This window comes from Hemicordylus capensis, chromosome 3, assembly GCF_027244095.1.
Source record: "Hemicordylus capensis ecotype Gifberg chromosome 3, rHemCap1.1.pri, whole genome shotgun sequence".
NCBI classification, from domain to species: Eukaryota; Metazoa; Chordata; class Lepidosauria; order Squamata; family Cordylidae; genus Hemicordylus; species Hemicordylus capensis.
Window position 1 is genome coordinate 279096670 of NC_069659.1, and position 21560 is coordinate 279118229.

At 44.6% G+C, this 21560-nt stretch overlaps 1 protein-coding gene across 8 annotated transcripts in view; it reads left to right on the forward strand.

Moving 5' to 3' along the window:
- The window catches only part of SORCS1 (sortilin related VPS10 domain containing receptor 1), a 664028-nt gene that overhangs the window by 607379 nt on the left and 35089 nt on the right, over positions 1-21560 (forward strand). For all 8 annotated transcript variants that reach the window (XR_008318829.1, XR_008318830.1, XM_053305813.1 and 5 more), the window contains exon 23: positions 7145-7276. Coding sequence is in view for 6 of the 8 variants with exons in the window: in XM_053305813.1 (XP_053161788.1) it covers positions 7145-7276 (132 nt within the window). In the remaining 2 variants the exon portion in view is untranslated. The remainder of the gene's footprint in view (positions 1-7144; positions 7277-21560) is intronic.

Below are 21560 nucleotides of genomic sequence, written 5' to 3' on the forward strand. Positions count from 1 at the left end.
TGGTAAAGTGAGGTCAGGTGGCACGAGCAGCAGGTGAGTGGCGGATGGGCAGCAAGTGGGGGTCCATCAGTGGGCGGTGGTGTGAGGGCACAGCAGGCGGCCCCCAGGCATTGGTGGCCCATGTACAGCAGCACTTCCTGCCCTTATTAGAGCTATGCACCTGGTGCATTCTTAGGGCTCACAACTCTTCCTTGAAACTAGTCATATTGTTCTTGTTCTTGCATCCCTACCAAGGTGTTTTTCATTTGCAGCATGCTAAATATGTGCAGTGAGATACTGGTGTTTTGTTTTGTTTTGTCTTCATCTTATTTTCCCTCAGTTTATGTTGCTTCAGTATAACATTATTTCCATGCCTGTGCTAACATTCAAACAGTAGTAGCAAGACTTTCTAGGTCACTGATGGCTGCCCTTTATCTGACTCTGATAATGTAGTTCATTAATCACCCCAGCTGCCTTTGCTTAGCAATGGAATATACTATTGAAATTCACATTTCATTGCTACATTTTCTCTATAGAATAGGTGTTCCAGAACACAAATCAAGGAAGTATCGGAGAACCACTGGATAAAATAACATGTTGGAAAAATAATTTACTTGTCTGTGATATTACTGCTGTCGCATTGGTGGTATTGAGATAGTAGTTCTGGGGGCAGAGCAAGGCTGTGGAGAGGGACTGTAGCTTGGTGGTAGAGTATGTGCTTTGCATGCAGAAGGTCCCTGGTTCAATCCCTGGCATTGACAAGTAAGGACAGGAAATGCATGAAACCTTGGGGGTTCCTTACTGCCATCAGTTTGCATTGACCTTAATGCACCAATGGTCTGTCTCCATAAAAGGCATGTTTGTAATTGTAAATGAGTGTTATTTTGAAAACTCAATGCCCCACTTATTTTTCAGAATCTACTTTCATTTTTGTAGTACAGAAATAATTCCACCCTCCTATGATTTAAACCGTATATTTCTAAATAAAGGTCGAATATCACTTATCCAGACTGCTTGGGAACAGCAGTGTTCTGGATTTTGGACTTTTCCGGATTTTGGAATCGTCCATAAACAATACAGTGAGGCAGGAGGCGGTGGGGGGCTAAAACAATGGTGGTGGTGGCCGAAAACAATGGCAGCGGTGGCAGGGGGCGAAAACAATGGTGCATAAGGGTGGGGGTGAAAACAATGGTGGCGGCGGGGGGGGCAAAAACACTGGCAGCGGGTGTGTGTGTGTTAGGGGATGAAAAACAATGGCGATGGCGGCCCGGCCTGGGGCCCTGAGGGGGGTGGGGGTGGTAGTGGTGTGCCCGAACCGGTCCGGCGGCCATTCCAAAGAATGGCCAAACTGCCAGACCGGTCCGGCCCTGCCTGGTCCGGGTCCAGGTGGGGGGTATGCCCTTAAGGGCGGGAGGGCTTGGTTAGCCCTCCCGCCTCCTTGCCCCCGCCAGCGCCCGTATTTCCTAGTATAGGGGCGCTGGAAACCAGCCGCCCCCCCGCCGCCGCCGCCGCGGCGAAAGAACTCCCCAAGCCAGCCCTCCCTCCCTCCCAGCTAGCTGGCCGCCCGCCTGCCCGCCCTCCCACCGGCTCGCTCACCGTTCACCGTATAGAAAACGAGAGGAGCTCCGGCACAGAGCTCCTCTCGTTTAGAAGGCCTCCCGCAGAATGGTGTTTTGCGTGCGCGCATGCGCGTGCCGCAAAGCACGCCGTTCGCCGGAGGCCCGGTCTACCCGCCAGGAAAGGGCCGGGTAGACCAGGCCTCCGATCGCTGGGTAGACCGGGCCTCCGATCGCCGGAGGCCTGGTCTACCCAGCGATCGGAGGCCCGGTCTACCCGGCCCTTTCCCGGCGGGTAGACCGGGCCTCCGGCGAATGGCGTGCTTTGCGGCGCGCGCATGCACGCGCGCAAAACACCATTCTGCGGGAGGCCTTCTAAACGAGAGGAGCTCTGTGCCGGAGCTCCTCTCGTTTTCTATACGGTGAACGGTGAGCGAGCCGGCGGGAGGGCGGGCAGGTGGGCGGCCAGCTAGCTGGGAGGGAGGGAGGGCTGGCTTGGGGAGTTCTTTCGCCGCGGTGGCGGCGGTGGGGGGGGGCGGCTGGTTTCCAGTGCCCCTATACTAGGAAATACGGGCGCTGGCGGGGGCAAGGAGGCGGGAGGGCTAAGCAAGCCCTCCCCGCCCTAAAAACAAGGCCCCCCTTCGGTGCCCGTCCGGACTTCTCCGGACCGTGCACATCACTAGGGGGTGGGATGGCCCTGAGGAATGTGGCTTGACCGCATTTTTAAAGTGAGCTGAGGCGTGTGTGTGTGTTTGTGTTTTTTTTAATGCCATGTTGTCCGGATTTTGTAGCATTCTGGATTCTGGATGTCCAAATAAGGGATATTCAACCTGTAGCACACAAGAATCAAGAATAACAAGATTAGGGCAGATTCTAGAGCTGTGTGAAGCTTTGAAAGCAGTGGTGCAGCCAGGTGGAAGGCATCCTGACTGCAAAATCTAGAGCACCTCATCTCCCCTTCTCTAGCCGCTTCTTCCCTCTCCACTTTGCTTGCTGCTCTTCCCCCCTTCACTTGCCGTTCCTCCCCCTCATTGCTTCATTGCTGTTCTTCTTCCCCCTCTCCCCATCGCTTTGCTTACTTCCCTTCTGCCCCCCCCACCTGTTTTCTCAGCCCTCTTCTTCCCCCACTCCACTAGGCCACTTCTCTTGCTCGTCATTTTTTGTTTTTGTTTCCTGCTGAGCTAGGATTCCTTCTGAGTTTGCTGCCTGGCATCCTGCACAGCTGCCTCTCAGCTGGCCAAAGGACACACACACAGCACCACTTAAGGGGCCACCATGGCAAAAACTTGATGACCCTTTCAAATAAGGTCTTGCTTTCTGACCCCTCAAATGACTCCAAGCCTGTACATTTGTCTGCTGGAACAGAGCATCAGGTTGAACAGCCCTTTGGCACCCCATGGCATGTGTTCTTTGCACACACTCATCCAATTGTGGCAATGCTCCTGTGTAGATCCCAATTCAGATTTGACTGAATTAGAACTTAACTGCTTTTCATTTCAGGCTGACAGGCCAATTCAGGCAGGCTGCTGAAGCTTTGCTTTAGCCAGTAGCTTTGCTTCAGCCAGTAGCTGCTCCTGTCTACCGCTCCCCTGAGACCTGAAGGTATTTACTGGACTAGGAAGGAGACACAAATCAGGCTGGAGACAGTTGCTCTCAGCGGTGAGGGAGCAGCAATGGAAGTGGTTGCTGCTGGAATTTAAAATGAGTTCTGGAAGGTTTCACCCTGCTGTTGTAGGAAAGGTGCAGGTGCTCCTGGGATTTTTAGTTTTTTCAAGGGCACATACATGGCCACAGCTCTAGAAAAGATGGCAGTTCCCAGCCATTTGCATGACTGCCCTGCCAGAAATTGTTTTAAGCCCGGGAAGCACAGCCGGGTTGTGAGGAGTTTGATTAAGGCTCTTTCCATTTCAAACAAGTCCTCGGTGACTTAGTTCTGCTGCAATGCTTTTAGTGGGTTCTTTGCAGATAAAATCCCTTGTATTCAGGCCTACCTGGACTTCACTGTTTTTGCAGAGTCTATTAAGGTGGTGTCCAGCAATCCCTCTTGCAGTGTTAGATTGGATCAGTTTCAATCTGTGATGCCTGAGGACATGGACAAGCTGCTTGGGGCAGTGTGGGCCTACCACTTGTTCTCTGGATCCTTGCCCGATTTGGCTGCTTCTATCTAGCAGGGAAATTGTTGGGGATGGCCTAATTAATATAATTAACTCATCACTGAGGGAGAGTAGGATGCCTCCTTGTTTGAAGGAGGCTATGATTAGACCACTTCTTAAGAAGTCTTCCCTAGATCTCTCAGAGATGGATAGTTATAGGCTGGTCTCCAATTTCCCATGGTTGGACAAGGTGATTGAGAGAGTGGTGGCTAACCAGCTCCAGGCAGTTTTGGAGGAAACCAATGATCTAGACCAGGGCTGCTCAACATTTGCCCTCTTGCAGATGTTGGCCTACAATCCCCATAATCCCTGGCTATGGGCCACTGTGGCTGGGATTATGGGAGTTGTCATCCAAAAATATCTGTGGGGCCTAAGCTGAGCAGATCTGATCTTAAACCCATTTCAGACTGGCTTTAGAGCAGGCTATGGGGTTGAGTCTGCTTTGGTTGGCCTGATGGATGACCTTTACCAGGGAGTCGACAGAGGGAGTGTGACTCTGTTAGTTCTTTTGGATCTCTCATCAGTGTTCGATACCATTGACCATGGTATTCTTCTGGATTGCCTTGGGGAGTTGGGGATAGGAGGCACTGCTTTGCATTGGTTCCACTCCTATCTCTCAGGTAGATTCCAGAAGGTGTGGTGACGGTTGTTCTTCGAAACGGGAGCTATTATATAGTCTCTCAGGGCTCCATTCTGTCACCAATGCTTTTTAACATCTACATGAAACCACTGGGTGAAGTCATCAGGAGATTTGGTGCAGGGGGTTATCAGTCTGCTGATGACACCCAAATCTATTTCTCCTCCTCCTCCTCCTCCTCCTCCTCCTCCTCCTCCTCCTTCTCATCATCATCATCATCATCATCATCATCATCATCATCAGGAAATGGCATTCATTTCCTAAATGCCTGCCTATGGGCAGTATTTGGCTGGATGAGGGATAACAAATTGAAGCTGAAGCCAAGCAAGATGGAGGTGCTCATTGTAAGGGATTGGAATTTGAAAGATGAGTTAGATCTTCCTGTGCTGGATGGGATTACACTCCCCCAGAAGGAACAGGTACACAGCTTGGGAGTGCTCTTGGATCCAGGCCTCACCCTGGATCAAAATTCGGCTGATTTGACAGCTGCATCAATTCCTTGAAGAGAACAATCCCAAAACAGTGGTGCATCAGCTGGTAACCTCCAGGCTCGACTATTGCAATGCGTAATACATGGGGCTGCCTTAGTATGTAGTTCAGAACTTTCAGTTAGTTCAAAATGCAGCAGCCAGACTAGTCTCTAGGGTAACCTGGAGAGACCATATTATGCCTATTTTAGAACAGTTGCACTGGCTGCCAATATGTTTCTGGGCAAAATACAAAGTGCTGGTTATTACCTTTAAAGCCCTGAATGGCTTGGGGCTGGGCTACCTTAGAGAGTGCCTTCTTCAATATGATCCCCATCGCACATTGAGATCATCTGGAGAGGTCCGTCTCCAGTTACAATCAGTACGTCTGGTGGATACTTGGATCCGGGCCTTCTCTGTAGCTGCTCCTAGCCTATGGTAGGGGTGTGCAATTCGGATTTTCGGTGTTTCAATTCAGATCCAAATTGAAACACCCCCAATTCATTTTTGGGTCTGAATCTGACCCATCCAAATCACCCCAGATTCAATTCAGATCCGAATTAATCTGAATCCAAATCTGAATCGATTTGGATAAAGAAAATGGGTCCCAGGGCCAAAAGAGTCGGATGGAGTAGTAGTGCCTAATGGGTGGAGGCTATCACCCCAATTTCAGAGGGAATGGGCAAAGGGCTGATTTTTGGTGAATTGTTGAAGTTTATGTGTCTTTAAGGTTTTTCCCCATAAGGTATAATGGAGGTGTATTGCTTCACATTGGGGGGAAAGGAGTGGCCTATAGTGGTGTGGGGTTGATGGTAGTGCCCAAGGGAGGGAAGGAAGCTACCAGAATTTTTTCAAAGGATTTGGGCAGAGGGCTGATTTTTGGTGATTTGTTGAGGTTTACACATCTCTTTGAAGTTTTTCTCCATAGAGAATCATGGAAGTTTCAGCAGCCCCATAACTGCACTTGGGGAGTGCTGGGGTGGCCCAGAGTGAGTGGCGGTGTTTTGCACATAGGGTTCCAACAGGTACAGGGTTCTGTTTTTTCTGAGGTGTTCTGAGTGTAGATTCTCCAGTAGCGAATGAGTGGATTTATGGTTTGTATTGAAAATCTCATATGCTACCAGAGAATCTACACTCAGAACACCTCAGAAACAACAGAACCAGAAAGTTTAATTTATTTAAATTACTTAATTTAAATAAATAAAATAAAATAAATAATATCAAGCTGCCAGCAGGAGCACAATGAACAAACTCCATTCTGTCTCTTGCCTGGTCTGGTAAGGACTTCAAGTGCTGGGTGAGTGGTGAAGCGTCAACTTTGCTTCAAAGCAACTGCTTCAGATTGGTCCAAGGCAAAGTGAAAACCCCATCTCTGATTGAATCATGGACCCCCTAAAGTGTCAGGTCGGTTCCTAAATTGACATAAGGCTGTTCTGCACATCTCTAGTGGATATTGTAACTAGCCTAGGTAACTTCCATAGTTAACCTGGGCATGTGCTCCTGAAATTACCTCCTCCTGAGTTTCACCTTTGATTTTGATGATTTACCTGGCCTTGGTCACGGCAGCATTTATGGGCTAATTCCCCCCGCCCAGTCTTTTTGTTTTGATTTCCATCCTTAGTAACAACCACTGTCCATGTGCAATTTGCCCTTGCTGCAGCTTTCTTTTCCTGCCATTTATATGCATTAATTCTTTTCCCTTGCAGGTAAGCTATAAGCATGAGGGATTATGCACATTAAAACAGTGCTTTTTTATTAAAAAAAGTTAATGGAAAGCACAGCAGATAAATTTAAGCTCCTTTATCATTCTCCAAAATTCTCTACTGAGGAATGCATATAGGGAAAAACAGATCTTATGTTCAAACTGGTTATATAAAGTGTGTTATTTGGCTCCATAAAGATATGAATGCAGCTGAAATTAGAGGGTCAAGACGCAAACATAACATGCAAAAATAAGAGTTTCAAGGCCCATTCTCCATTTTTGTGCATTTTAAAGGACTTGACACTGCAGCATTTAAATTTTAGATCTTGGAAGTAACCCCTCCCCCGCATGGATTGGTTGCAATTCAGCTGGGATAATGAGTATGCCATTAAAAACCTAGACCAATCCACAAATGAGTTAAGATAGAATTTTTGAATTTCATCTGATTTTCTCCCATTTAAATCAAGTCAAGTGGTTATGTAGCTCAATTGTAAAAGAAATTGCCTCCTGCTAATCTGATGGAATCAGAGTAAGAACTGACACCCCCCTCCCACCGCTGCCAAAATTCATTCAATGTTTTTCTTTTAAGTCATGGTCAAAGCTTGTGATTCCACTTCTATTTACGGCCACTTTTTCTTTCTGCATACTAGGCAACTGGAATTTCCAGCAATCACATTTTGGTGGCAATCCTGCCAGGTTTACCCACATCTGCTGAACTCTTTATTTTGCCCTATAAAGATGCCACAGGAGAAGGCAAACAAACAGCAGAAGACCTGCAGCAGGTATAGTTTCTTTTCTTTGTGCAATCCTGCAATCCTGGTATATGTAGTGGGGAACGTTACATTTTGAGTATGGGTATGTTAGGTTGCCAGGAGTCGACACCGACTCGACGACACACTTTACCGTTATGTTAAAACAAAATGTTAGAAAATGGCTATCCACATCCACTCAGAAAGAAAAAGGCTCAGCCGCTTGTTCCCTGCCCTATTTCTGTTATTTTCCTTGTGGGCCTCAGTTCTAGATGTGAGGAGATTAAATCACCCTTGGTCAATGGTGGCTGGTGCTCGCTGGAGCAGAGGGGCAGCAAGGAAGCAAAGTATGACTCTTAAAATCGGTGGAATTGCCTGCTGCCGCCATTCAGCATTCTGAACTCCTGACCCATCATCTGTGCCCGGCCCTGCTGCTCAGCTGACCAATGAGGATGAGTGGAGGCCATTTGAGGGTCAGCACAGCAACTTTTTGAATTCTGAAATTTCCTCAAAGTTCAGATTGTGTTTCAGCTGAGGTTTCAGCGCTTTGGCGTTATCTCCAGTTTATGGTTTATCTTTGCTTTGCCCATTTGGCTTTCATCTTTCACGAGAAGCTACTCATCTTTGTAATTTTTCTCCCCATGCAAGTAATGAATATCAGGAAAGGAGATTTACTGCTCTGCAGACCCCTCCCTGCTTCATAAATTGGAAAGGAAGGCAGTACAGTCTCAGATTTACAACTGACCCAGCTCGCCTCTGGCACTTGGCTGCTTATTGTATTCCAGAAATTATTATATAGATATTTTTCTCCTTGCATTCCCAGGCTCTCTATGGTCATAAAGAATTGTAACACTGTCACATTGTCATCACAAGCTTTTATATGGAGACAAGAGTAATGTAACTTTCAGGAGAGATTCCAGCATCCTCTCTACTATGTTTCCTGGAGGGACAAGATTGTAATCTGCAACATTATAGAAATTATCCTTTGCTTCTTGCCAGATTTTTCCTCAGGAGCAATATCTTTCTAGCTTTCCACTATGGAGAACAATGCATGTATTTTATCTTGTGAGGAGAAACTACATATACTTTTTCAATGGTAAAGCACATGCTTTGTGCAGTATGTAGAAGAACCCAGGTCCAATCCCTGGCATTCCTAATACTTTTCACATTGGGCTGCCTTTAAGGTGATTTGGAAATGTCAACAGGTTCAGAATGCTGTTGTAAGGATACTTTTGGGCTCTAGTTGCTCCCTACACACACATTACACCTATCCAGCAGCAGCTTCACTGGCTGCCACTTTACTTCTGGGCCAGATTCAGAGTGCCAGATTCATGGTGGAGGCTGTCAGGGAGCCCGCAGGTAAGCCACTCATCTGCACTGCACCACTTAGGAACATAGAAGACCATTGGTCCATCTAACTCAGTACTGTCTCCACAGATTGGCAGCGGCTTCTCCAAGGTTGAAGGCAAGAGTCTGTCTTGGCACTCTCTCTGGGATGCCAGGGAGGGAACCTAGAACTTCCTGCATGAAAGTATGCAGATGCTCTTTCCCAGAGAGGCAGGCCCAGGGATACACCTGCCCATATCTAAGATACTTCCCCAGGGCTCTGAGGAGAGTGGAGGTGGAGGAGCTCTGGGGCCTGTTGCAAAACGAGATAGCAAGGAGGCTCCAAAGAGGCAGGGCTCACCCTGCACCCAGGCCTGAGGAGGAAAGAAGGCAGTCTGCTTAAAGGTTCAAAACCAGGAAAATAGAGGGGTCATGCCAAAATCTAGCACAGAGGAGCCTGGGGATCTGATGAGTGAAGGGAAACCCCGGCATATATGAACCTGCCTCAATTCTGTACCCAGTCTTGCTGCTTCCCATGTTCTATGGAGTTAGGAACTGTTTGAAGCCAGCCACCTGGGGAGATGAGGAGGGCATACACAGCCTGAAAAGTAGTAGGTTAAAAATCCCAGAATCCCAGAGACATTAAAAATCATTAACCAAAGGTGACAAATGATAAATAAGTTAACAACTCCGGTGACATTCATAGCACGGTGTGTTGGTGGTTGCCATGCACCAAAATTATATGTTGTGAGATTCTGGCATCAGAATGACACACTTGTAGTTTTTTACTTGTTGAACTGTTTAGATATTTCATAGTTTAGATATTTTATTTTTATTTTATTAATTAAATAGTTTAGATATTTTATTTTTATTTTCTATGTGGAAACCCTCTCTTTTGTCAGCTGATTCCAATTATTTCCTGCAAGATCATGTGCCATCAGTTTCACACACAAGACTCCAGCATTCACCCTGACCCCTGTGAAGTGAAGTGTGGTCCGTGAGGTGAGGTGAAGTTATGTCTGTGCCTGCGGGCATCCTACCTGTCCCCCATCACCCACAGGCATCACCTCACCTACCTGCCACGGCAGGCTTCATGGCCAGACTGTGGACAAAGCATTAGGATATCAGCGGAGCAGCCACAATTGGCAGTTGGTCATGATCTTGAATGAGGGCATGCCAAGGGAGATCATGTATTTTCAGAGTGGTCCGCCCACCCAGGTACAGTCACACCTGGAGTACTGCATACAGTTCTGGTCACCACATCTAAAAAGGGACATTGTAGAACATAAAAAGATGCAGAAGAGCACAACCAAGATGATTGGGGGCCTAGAGCACCTTTCTAATGAGGCAAGGCTACAAAACCTGGGGCTATTTAGTTTAGGGGAAAAACAACTGTGGGGAGACATGATAGAGGTCTATAAAATCATGCATGGTGTGGAGAAAGGAAGTCTCACATAACACTAGAACCAGGGGACATCCCATGAAATTGATGGCCAGGAAATTTAGGACCAACAAACAGAAGTACTTTTTCACACAACGCATAATTGACTTGTGGAATTCTCTGCCACACAATGTTACAGCCAACAACCTGGATGGCTTTAAGAGGGGTCTGGATAAGTTCATGGAGGAGAGGTCTATCAACGGCTACTAGTCAGAGGGCTATAGGCCACCTCCAGCCTCAAAGGCAGGATGCCTCTGAGTACCAGTTGCAGGGGAGCAACAGCAGGAGAGAGGGAATGCCTTCAACTCTTGCCTGTAGGCTTCCAGCGGCATCTGGTGGGCCACTGTGTGAAACAGGATGCTGGACTAGATGGGCCTTAGGCCTGATCCAGCAGGGCTGTTCTTTTGTTCTTATGTACTTGACCCCGGGTACCCCCCCCCCTATTTGTTTCCCTCCTGGTGCTGTGATGGGGTGCCCTGCTTATGTTGCCACCTGGAGTGTTTGTGCTTGTGAACATACATCATTGTCATTTGATTCTCAAGGAACAAAGCACTTAGTGCCAGGCTGTCATCCCACCTCCTTTCTCTCCTGCTTGCTAGGTGGGGGGAGCAAGGGACGAGGGAATGCCCCTGTGTGACTGTGTCACTTAAAAGGCTGACAAGCTTGGGATGAGATGTGCAACTGCATTGCTGGATAGGTGATAGGAGGGACAGTGTTGTGCTGAGAAAGACAGCCAGAAAGAATCGCTGCAACCATGGAGTGGCCATGAGCCCGGGTGGGTATGCCCTGCTGTCTCTATGATTGCAGTTTCAAAATTGGCATAAAACCTTGGTTATGGTGGCTTTGAGGATCAGGCATAATGCTTCAGCAGCCAAAACTTGGGTTTCAGCAGGCAACCTTACTGCAAACCAATGGTTCAAATTGGAGTTTGGCAAATCAAACCACAGGTCACTTTCAGCTCGAAACCACTGCTTCACAAATTCACACATAAGGGTGTTCCAACCTCTGCCCTGTTTAACTCCGGTTTGTGTTAGGTCTAAATTCAGCCACAGTATAAGAAGAAATACACGAGAGACAGAGCCACTAAAGGGATGCTGTGCTGGGGTTGAACAGGGCCAATTGCTCTCCACCACTAAGGGAATTACTCCTTTGAAAGGTGCCTCTTTGCCTAATTAGTGGAAGACAATCTCCAGTTACAGACCCTGAGTCCAGTTAGCAGAGAGGAACCCTAGAATATTGCCAAAGACTCTTCCAGCTCCAGCATAACATGATTCTGTCCTGAGGTCATGCAGATCACTGTGCCCCAATCAGTGCTGGATCATGTAGCGGTTTGCTGAAGAGCTACCATGTTCTGCCACTGAGCAGCACTTCATGGGGAAGAGGGACCAGATGTCCTTACAGCAAGGGGACAGAAGAAGCACAGGAGTTGGGTAGAGCTACAAAATGGGTTGAAGTACACACAACTTGTCATGGCCCATGCCCATGCTTGGTAGTGCTAGACCCTAGGCACCCACCAGCCATGTGCCTCACAACTAGGGTTCCATATTCGGGGTTTACATGCAATCCCGGTGAGATGCTTAAAATCTGGGTGAAAACCAAAATTTTGGGAGGCAAGGCAACTCTACTCATAATGGCCTCTTGTAAAGTTGCTGTGCCCCCTCCTCTACACAGCAGTGCTCTGTGGTAGACGTTGGTAGCCCTCCAGAGAGCTGCCACATAAGCGCTACCACTGGCAGGAGATCTGGAAAAACTCCCTGTCACTGCATTGCTGGATAGGTGATAGGAGGGGCAGGGTTGTGCTCAGAAAGACAGCCAGAAAGAATAGGACAAGTAAAGGGTTCAAAAGAAACTCCTCATAGAGATCCAGTGGTCCGACATAACTGATCCAGTATTCTATCTATCTATCTATCTATCTATCTATCTATCTATCTATCTATCTATCTATCTGTCTGTCTGTCTGTCTGTCTGTCTGTCTGTCTGTCTATCTATCTGATTTTTATACCACCATTCCAAAATGGCTCAGGGCAGTTTACAATTAAAACAAAACCATTAAAATCAGTTCACAATTAAAACAGAAATTATATTATTTCTTGTTTACACAGTCAGACAGGTGTTATTGACTGGGTTGTTTTATCCAGACATCGAGTCCTTCCCAAGGACCTGGGATGGCTGAATTTTATTATCAATGTTGTTTCTGTTATTATAGATATTGTTGCAGAATATAGGCTCTTCCCAGTAAAGTTGCTTTTTGTAACTGGCTGATGGTGATTTCTGTGGCCCCTAAGGTGCTGAGGTGCTCTTCAAGTTGTTTTGGAATTGCACCTAGGGTGCCAGTTACCACTGGGATTATTTTGGTCTTTTTCTGCCACAGCCTTTCAATTTCAATTTGTAGATCTTTGTATTTGGTGATTTTTTCTATTTCTTTTTCTTCTATTCTGCTATCCCCTGGTATTGCTATGTTGATTATTTTGGCTTGTTTTTCTTTCTTCTTGACTACAGTTATATTTGGTGTATTGTGTGGCAGATGTTTGTCTGTTTGTAGTCGGAAGCCCCACAATATTTTCGCATCTTCATTTTCTACAACATTTTCAATTTTATGGTCCCACCAATTTTTGGCTACGGGTAGCTTGTATTTTTTGCAGATGTTCCAGTGTATCATCCCTGCTACCTTGTCATGCCTTTGTTTGTAGTCAGTCTGTGCGATATTATTATTATTTCTTGTTTACACAGTCAGACAGGTGTTATTGACTGGTTTGTTTTATCCAGACATCGAGTCCTTCCCAAGGACCTGGGATGGTTGTTGTTGTTGTTGTTATTATTATTATTTCTTGTTTACACAGTCAGACAGGTGTTATTGACTGGTTTGTTTTATTAAGACATTGAGTCCTTCCCAAGGACCTAGGATGGCTGAATTTTATTGTCAATGGTTATAGATATCGTCGCAGAATATAGGCTGTTCCCAGTAAAACTGCTTTTTGTAATTGGCTGATGGTGATTTCTGTGGCCCCTATGTTGTTGAGGTGCTCTTCAAGGTCTTTTGGGACTGCACCCAGGGCGCCAATTACCACTGGGATTATTTTGGTCTTCTTCTGCCACAGCCTTTGAATTTCAATTTGTAGATCTTTGTATTTGGTGATTTTTTCTATTTCTTTTTCTTCTATTCTGCTATCCCCTGGTATTGCTATGTCGATTATTTTGACTTGTTTTTCTTTCTTCTCAACTACAGTGATATCTGGTGTATTGTGTGGCAGATGTTTGTCTGTTTGTAGTTGGAAGTCCCATAATATTTTTACATCTTCATTTTCTTCAATTTTTTCAATTTTATGGTCCCACCAATTCTTGGCTACAGGCAGCTTGTATTTTTTGCAGATGTTCCAGTGTATCATCCCTGCTACCTTGTCATGCCTTTGTTTGTAGTCAGTCTGTGCGATCTTCTTACAACAGCTGATCACGTGGTCCACTTTTTCATCTGCTTCTTTACAAAGGCGGCACTTGCTGTTTGTTGTGGATTTTTCTACTTTTGCTCTCATTGTATTTGTTCTTAGTGCCTGTTCTTGTGCAGCCAGTATTAAACCCTCTGTTTCTTTCTTCAAGTTGCCATTCTTTAGCCATTACCAGGTCTTGGTGATGTCTGATTTTCCACTTATATTGTGCAAATATTGACCATGCAGTGGCTTATTTTTCCATTTTTCTGCTCGGTTCTTGACTTGTTCTTTCTTGTAGGCCTGTTTTGTTCCATTGGTGTTGAATAGTTTCTCATTATTGATGATTTTAAGTGCATCTTCTTCACTGTCCTTTATATATCCTTCAAGGCCTCTTTTCTCCTCCTCTACTGTTTGATGGACTTGCAGCATTCTTCTTCCACCTGAGCTGCGAGGGAGGTAGAGCCTATCGACATCACTGCGGGGGTGCAGAGCATGATTGATGGTCATGATTTTCCTGGTCTTACGATCTAGCGTCTCTAGCTCTGCCTGGGTCCAGTCTATTATTCCTGCAGTGTATCTGATAACAGGTATAGCCCAGGTGTTTATGGCTTGTATGGTGTTCCCGCCATTGAGTTTGGACTTGAGGATTTTTCTAACTCTCCTGATGTATTCACTTCCAATTTTTCTTTTAACTTCAGTGTGTGCGATGTTATCAGCCTGGAGAATGCCCAAGTATTTGTAACGTTCTTTCTCTTCCAGGTTCTTGATCTTGCTTCCATTGGGCAGTTCTATTCCTTCTGTTTTTCTTATTTTCCCTCTGTTCATTATTAATGCAGCACACTTGTCTAGTCCAAACTCCATTGCTATATCGCTACTGAATATACGGACAGTGTTTAGCAGTGATTCCATTTCTGACTGGGACTTTCCATACAACTTCAGATCGTCCATGTACAGCAGATGGTTGATTTTACTTGATGTTTTAGATATTTGGTATCCGAGGCCTGTTTTGTTTAGTATTTGTGAAAGTGGGGTCATGGTGATTACAAACAATAGAGGGGATAGTGAGTCCCCTTGGAAAATGTCTCTTCTAATGCTAACCTGTCCAAGTGTCTTGCCATTTATTGTTAACTGTGTACTCCACATGATCATTGCTTTTTTTATAAATATCTGAATGTTTTTGCTGACACCAGTTGTTTCTAAACATTTTAGTATCCATGTGTGAGGCAATGAATCAAAGGCTTTCTTGTAGTCAATCCATGCAACACTTAGATTTGTTTTTCTTCTCTTGCAGTTTTCTAAAATCATTTTGTCAATCAGCAGCTGGACTTTTGTGCCTCTGGTGTTCGGGCAATTTCCTTTCTGATCAACTGGAAGCTGTTTGTTAGTTAATAAGTGTTGCATCACTTCATCTGCTATTATTCCAGTTAATAATTTGAACATGGTTGGCAGGCAGGTTATCGGTCTATAATTACTTGGAACTGCACCTTTTGCTGGGTCTGTCATGATGAGATGAGTTTTCCCAGTTGTTAACCATTGTTCAATATCACCGCCTTTCATAATGTGATTGAACTGTTTGATAGTTGTTTATGAAGGCTTGTTAGGTGTTTAAGCCAAAAGCCATGCAGTTCGTCGTCGCCTGGCGCAGTCCAATTTTTAATTTTCTTTGCTCTTTCACTTATTAAGTGAAAGAGCATTATTAAGTGGTGTTATTATTAGATCTTGCATTTGTTGGTTACATTTTTTGACCTCTTTCATCCAGCCTGCTTTTTTATTATAATCTATTGGATTGTCCCATAATTTCCGCCAGAATTGCACTGTTTCTTCTTTATTTGGTGTTTCTAGGTTTCTTGCAGTTTCTCCTTCTATGCTTTGGTAGAAATGTCTCTGATTCGACTGGAATTGGAGATTTTGCCTGTGTTGTGTAATTCTGGCTTCATATCTGCTAATCTTCTTTGACACTGCTGTTATTTGCTGCTTTATTATTTCCAGGACTTCTCTAATTTTTCTTGAATCTAGGTGGTATTTTTGGATCAGATACTGTTTGGTGTTTTCATTCTTCAGCTTCTTGTCTTTCATATCTTTCAATTTACTAGCATCTGATCTAAGCCTGGAGATTTTATTTTCTAATCTAATCTTCCATTTAGGTGATGTACTACTTTCTTTTTTTACAGGTCCACTGATCTTATATCTGAGCTCTTGTTTTGTTATTGTTGCTGCACTGTACATTAGTTGGTTTGTTTCTTGCAAATTCTTGGTTGTTATTTCTGCAAGTGCAGCATTGACATCTTTTAATGCCTGAGCAAGTTGTTTTTTGGCAACTGTTTTTAGAGCTTGAAGTCAAACCCTGGTGGTTGTTTGGTTCATGTGCTCAGATATTTTTTGCTTTAGTTCTTGTTGCTTTTCTGTTAAACGGCATTCGGGTTTTTGAGGTGAAGGCAAAGGGGAGGTTGCCTGGTTTTGATTTTGAAACAGTTCAGCAACAGTGGCATCCTCGATTTCCAACACCTCCTCCACCTGCGCCTGAGCAACTTCTTCAATTGGTGATAATTCTTCTTCCATATCTTGAGCCTGTGTTGCTCTTTGCAGTTCTTCCAGCTCTACTCCTGTGAATACTTTATTTCTTATTATGAATCTTCTCTGGTCTGCTAGCCTTTGTTCTGTTATTTCTGTGTCTGGATGCTTCTCTTTCCAAATTTGGTACATTCTTTTTAAATAACCTCTTCTAGTTGGACTAGACTTGTAATAGCAGATCATTATTTCCTTGTTGGCATTTTTCGTATATTTTTTCTGGTTAAGCGACGTTTCTTCCAGTAACTTTGCTGTCTCCAGCCCTGGTTGCTCAACTGAAGATCCTGAGTCCTGTTGCCCACTTGCCACCAGATGTCCAGGGACTATAGTATCTGGCGCGGTCCTTGTTGACCCAGGCGACGACCGATCCGGTATAGATTTATTAAAGTTACGTCTCACCATATTGTTGATGGGGGAGGCACTCTTTGTCTGGCTCCTCTGGTGAGGCCTGTCCAGTATGGTTGGACCTCTGGCATAGCTCTCACCTTCATCAGAGCACACAAGCCCCACAACCACTCCAAGGTAGTGCCTCACTGGGGGTTGTTGTTGTTGTTGTTGTTGTTGTTGTTATTATACAGTATAAAACAACAATGCAGGATACACACTATCTTTTTTGATAATCAGATGATTTTGCACTAGAGATACCGGCCAATTATAGTGTTCTGGGTGGCAATCTACAAATAACTGGGCCAATGTGCTGCCCCAATACCACTCACCCACTTCTTAACCTTAGCTGCTATTCTATTTGTTGCTTCTGAAATGACTTCCTGGAATAACCGTACATTGTTGGATGCTTTGATACTCTCTAATGATGTGAATTAGTTTCTTTAGCTGATGACATTGATAATGACTCTGAATTATTTTAGTGTGGCTGGAGGAGGAGAATTATCAAGTACTTACTGGGGAGGAGAATCATCAAGTACTTCTCTTATGCACAGGCAGATGGAAAGCACTATTAGGTTAATAGTTTAGTTACGTTGGAGCACTGTTAAAATAAGGACTGCTTAGGGGCTGGGATGTAGAAGAAAGAGGTGATGGATTATTTCGGGGGAGGAGGGGTGTTTGGTTTGTTTCCTGCAGCTTCCAGCTTTCTGGGTTTGTGGTTTCACCATTTTGTAAGACATATATGCATATCTGGAAGCAATGGAAACAGCATTTAACTTCTCTAGCAATGCACAGAGCTTTGAGTCTCAGTTGAGTCTCACCTGGCTGATGTCAGAGTGTGTTGTTGCAAATAAGACTATGGGAGAAATGAAGTTAAGCTACAAAGTTGAATAGAGACATACATAAAGCTTTTGTGACATCAAGGTAAATGTTAGCACATCCTGACCATCCTTAAATGTAGTCAGAATTATTAAGCTCTTCTGACACACGATGCAAGCAGCTTTCAGTGAGCCACTAGAGGGTAGTATTACACCTACACACATATAAACACACACGCCTATTTATTCAAAGTCCTTTACACCCATATACTACCCATTTCATTCATATCCTTATACTGATTTAAAACCACATTGAAACCCAATGCTGAATGTATACAATGTGATGTTTACATTTTATTTCAATCTCTGTGCATAATTTGTTGATATGTGAACATTGAAAAATAAATATTTGGGGCCATTTTACACTATATATATTTATTTCATTTATAAAATGTTTATGTCACTTTTCTTACAAATGCAAATCATTACATATAAAAACAGCAATGCATTCCATATTATATCATGTTATCTATGAACCAGGCTACGAGGGATATGATCACTAGCAAATTCTATTATTGCTACTGACTATACCAGCCTTAATGGACTGTTCCTTTGGAAGCTTGCTTCCTGTTTGGATTCTCAGATTAATAAATAAACCTAAAATGACTGCCTGTTTGCTCTGGGTTTCTCTAGGCTTGATTGCTTAGCTTATGAAACTACATATTTAGGGCTCAGCAAAGATTAGGCGTTGTTCAGCCTGAACTGAACTGCCATCTGGTTTAGCTTGAACCAGAACCAAACTGAAGGCATCACTGTAGCTTCACTTCAGCTTATCCCTCCTTGCCACTTCCCCGACCCTTTAAGTACTTACCAGACCAGGGAGGGGCAGGAGATAGGATGGGAGATTCCCAGTGGCAAGGGAACAGCTACATGTGCATGGTTTCACTTTTAAAAGTCTTAGACTCATTCTCACGACTATATGGGGGTGGGCCGGAGGGAAGGCCTGCTCTTACTTGTTGCCTCCCAGATGACCAGAACCTCCTTTGGGCTCTGCAGCTTGCATGTCCACATGAAGACCACAGTGGCATTCTCCTTTGCTGAAATCGGGAGCTGGGGCCTCCACACATCCCACAATGTGTTGCGGGAGCAGCGGAGAGGCAGTCCTCAGTACTGCAGCAGCTCTCCTCTCCCTGGCCTGCTTTCCACATAACTCTATGATAAAGCAGCCCAAGTACAGCTTGAAATGTGCCAGTGCCACAAAGCAAAAGGTAGGATGGCTCTCTTTGTGTCCTACCCCACTTTTAACCTGTGTACCAGGTTCAAAACTGCTGGGTCAGGAGGACTCCCGGTGCTCTGGACAAGATTCTCTCTTACCCAGAAATATGTGGTCATGAGAACAACCCTGCCTTCCCGCCCCCCTTTTTTCCTTTTACTCTGATGTTCTGGGATTGGCTCAGGTCCCTCTCCTCACGGGCAGGGCGGCGGGGGGGAAGGGGGAAGCCAAAATAGTCTTTTCTTTTAAAAAAGAAGAAGAAGAAGAAGAAGCCATGTGTGAATTGCTGCTCCCTTGCTGTTGGGAAGAAGCAGCAGCAGGGAAGAGGGACAGGCCAAATCAAAGGAGAGGGTTTGCTGGTCTTGTGGAGCAAGCATGACTTGTCCCCTTAACTAAGCAGGGTCCACCCTGGTTGCATATGAATGGGAGACTTGATGTGTGAGCACTGTGAGATATTCCCCTCAGGGGATGGAGCCACTTTGGGAAGAGCAGAAGGTTCCAAGTTCCCTCCCTGGCTTCTCCAAGATAGGGCTGAGAGAGACTCCTGCCTGCAACCTTGGAGAAGCCACTACCAGTCTGTGAAGACAATACTGAGCTAAATAGACCAATGGTCTGACTCAGTATATGGCAGCTTCCTATGTTCCAATGAAGCAAATACTTTTTATGAGGTTGAAGCAAAGTGTAGCCCCTCCTCAGTGCTTCAGGAAGGGCCTCGAAATCAAAGCAATGCCTCTTCAACACCGCCCTGCTACACACCTTGTAATCAAATTAAACACGTATCTGCTTGCATAGATGTAAAATAGTTCTGTGATCATAACATCAACTGAAAATGAAAGGGTTTTAATACTTGAATAGATTCATCCCCCCACCCCGCAATGATTTTGCCAAATGGATCAGCTCTAAACTGGACATGCTCCACTAGGAAATTCTTGTGGAAAACCTCATGAAACAATTGGGGCTGGAGAGGAACACAGCATAACTCCCTTGCACAGCATTTCATTTCATTACATTTCAATGAGGCTGTTGAAAGATTGTCTCTCAGTGGACTGCACACACTGTTCTGTCTCACACAAACCTAAGGCAGTACATAATTTCTGGTGAAATAAGGAGGGCAGCATTTTACTTGAGCTATAGCATCCATTTCCACCAAATGAAAGAAATGAGAACAAGCAAATGAGAGTACAGTATAGTTTTTTTCCTTTTGTTGTTGGCCAGTCACATGGGCATCTTATGAATATAAGAAACCATTTAATATTCTCATTTTAGTCAGATACACTTCTGAATTTGTGGTATACAATCTCATCTCCAAAATGAGGTAGGTGGACAGAACAATTTTCAAGGATATCAATCTCTCATTCATATATATATATATATATATATATATATATATATATATATATATATATACCCCATTTCAAAAGCAGCTTGCCCTAGGACAGATGTATCTTGCTGTTTAAGGATTGCTGTTTGAAAAACACAAGCACAATGCTTCTTTGACCATGCAGGACTCGTTGCAGAAGTCTGTTTGTCCAGTGGGGCTACCCTGCCCCCTCTTCCCCACTGCACAGGGGCATAACTATAACAGGGCAAGGGGAGACAGTTGTCTGTGGGCCCACTCTCTTGAGGATCTTGGGGATGAGCAGGAATAAATAATTGGTAGAAACTGAAGGAGACAGGTGGAGAATCATCTTGTTAATGTATTTCTAAAACAGTAATATTATTGTGTGTATATAGAGATTAAAGGTTGTCTGAGTAGAGGTCTCACTGTATAAGCGGTATATAAGTGATATATAAATATCCATCGCTGCCGCCTCTGTATTATAATTTTATAGGCCTCTCTGGAACTGTAAAGCGCGACCTCTATAGGACTGGTTTTTACTAAGGTTCCTAGGCAGCCATTTTGGTTGACTGAGCCAGATTTTTTTTTAACACCATTTAGAGAATTAGTGAGTTGCCCAACACACTGGACAGTGAGACCTCTACTCCAACAACCTTTAATCTCTATATACACACAATAATATTTCTGTTTTAGAAACAGAAACAGAACAGAAACAGGATGATTCTTTACCTGCAGTTTCCGACAAGAACAGGGTGGTGGTATCTGGTTCAGCAAGCAAAATCCCCTAAGGTGTGAGGGTGCACACATTTAGGATAAACCAGAAGGGGGCAGAGTAGAGCCAAGAGCTGAGCAGAAGGAAACACATGACAGCTGGCCAAAAAAGTCAAATGATGGTAAGGGAGATAGCATGCGACAACACCAAATGAGGGACTCGATGTAAAGGTGTCTGTATATCAATGCCAGAAGTCTCTGAGCAAAGATGGGTGAACTGAAGTACTTGGTTACCAATGAAAACATAGATATAGTGGCTGTAACAGAAACCTGGTGAAACAGTGAGAACCAGTGGGACACTGTTATTCCTGGATATAAACTCTTCAGAAGTGACAGGGAGGGGAGGATTGGAGGAGGAGCAGCACTGTATATTAAAGAAGGGATAGATTCCAGCAAGCTAGAAAACCTAGTTAGACTGGAGTCCTCCCCAGAATCATTATGGGTGATAATATGAGGACCGAAAGGGAATGTGTTATTAGGGATGTGCTATCGCCTTCTGGACCAAAATTTTGAGAGTGAACTGGAGTTGGAGAAGCAAATAAGAGAGGTGTCAAAGAGAGACAGGGCTGTAATAATAGGTGACTTCAACTACCCACACATAGACTGGGTAAGTTCACATTCAGGCAATGAAAGAGAGGCCAAATTTCTAGACATGCTAAATGACTGTGCCTTAGAACAGTTAGATGCAGAGCCAACCAGAGAGATGACAACCTTGGACATAGTCCTGAGTGGTGCCCAGGACCTGGTGTGAGATGTCAGAGTTGCAGAACTACTGGGGGCCAGTGACCATAGTGTGATACAATTCAGCAAATATGCGAGTAAAGAATTGTCAAGGAAGTCCAGCACAGATGCGTTGGACTTCAGAAGATGAAACCTCTCAAATATGAGTGTGATCCAATTCAGCATATATGTGAGAAGAGGATTGTCAAGGAAGTTCAGCACAGATGCATTGGACTTCAGAAGATGAAAGCT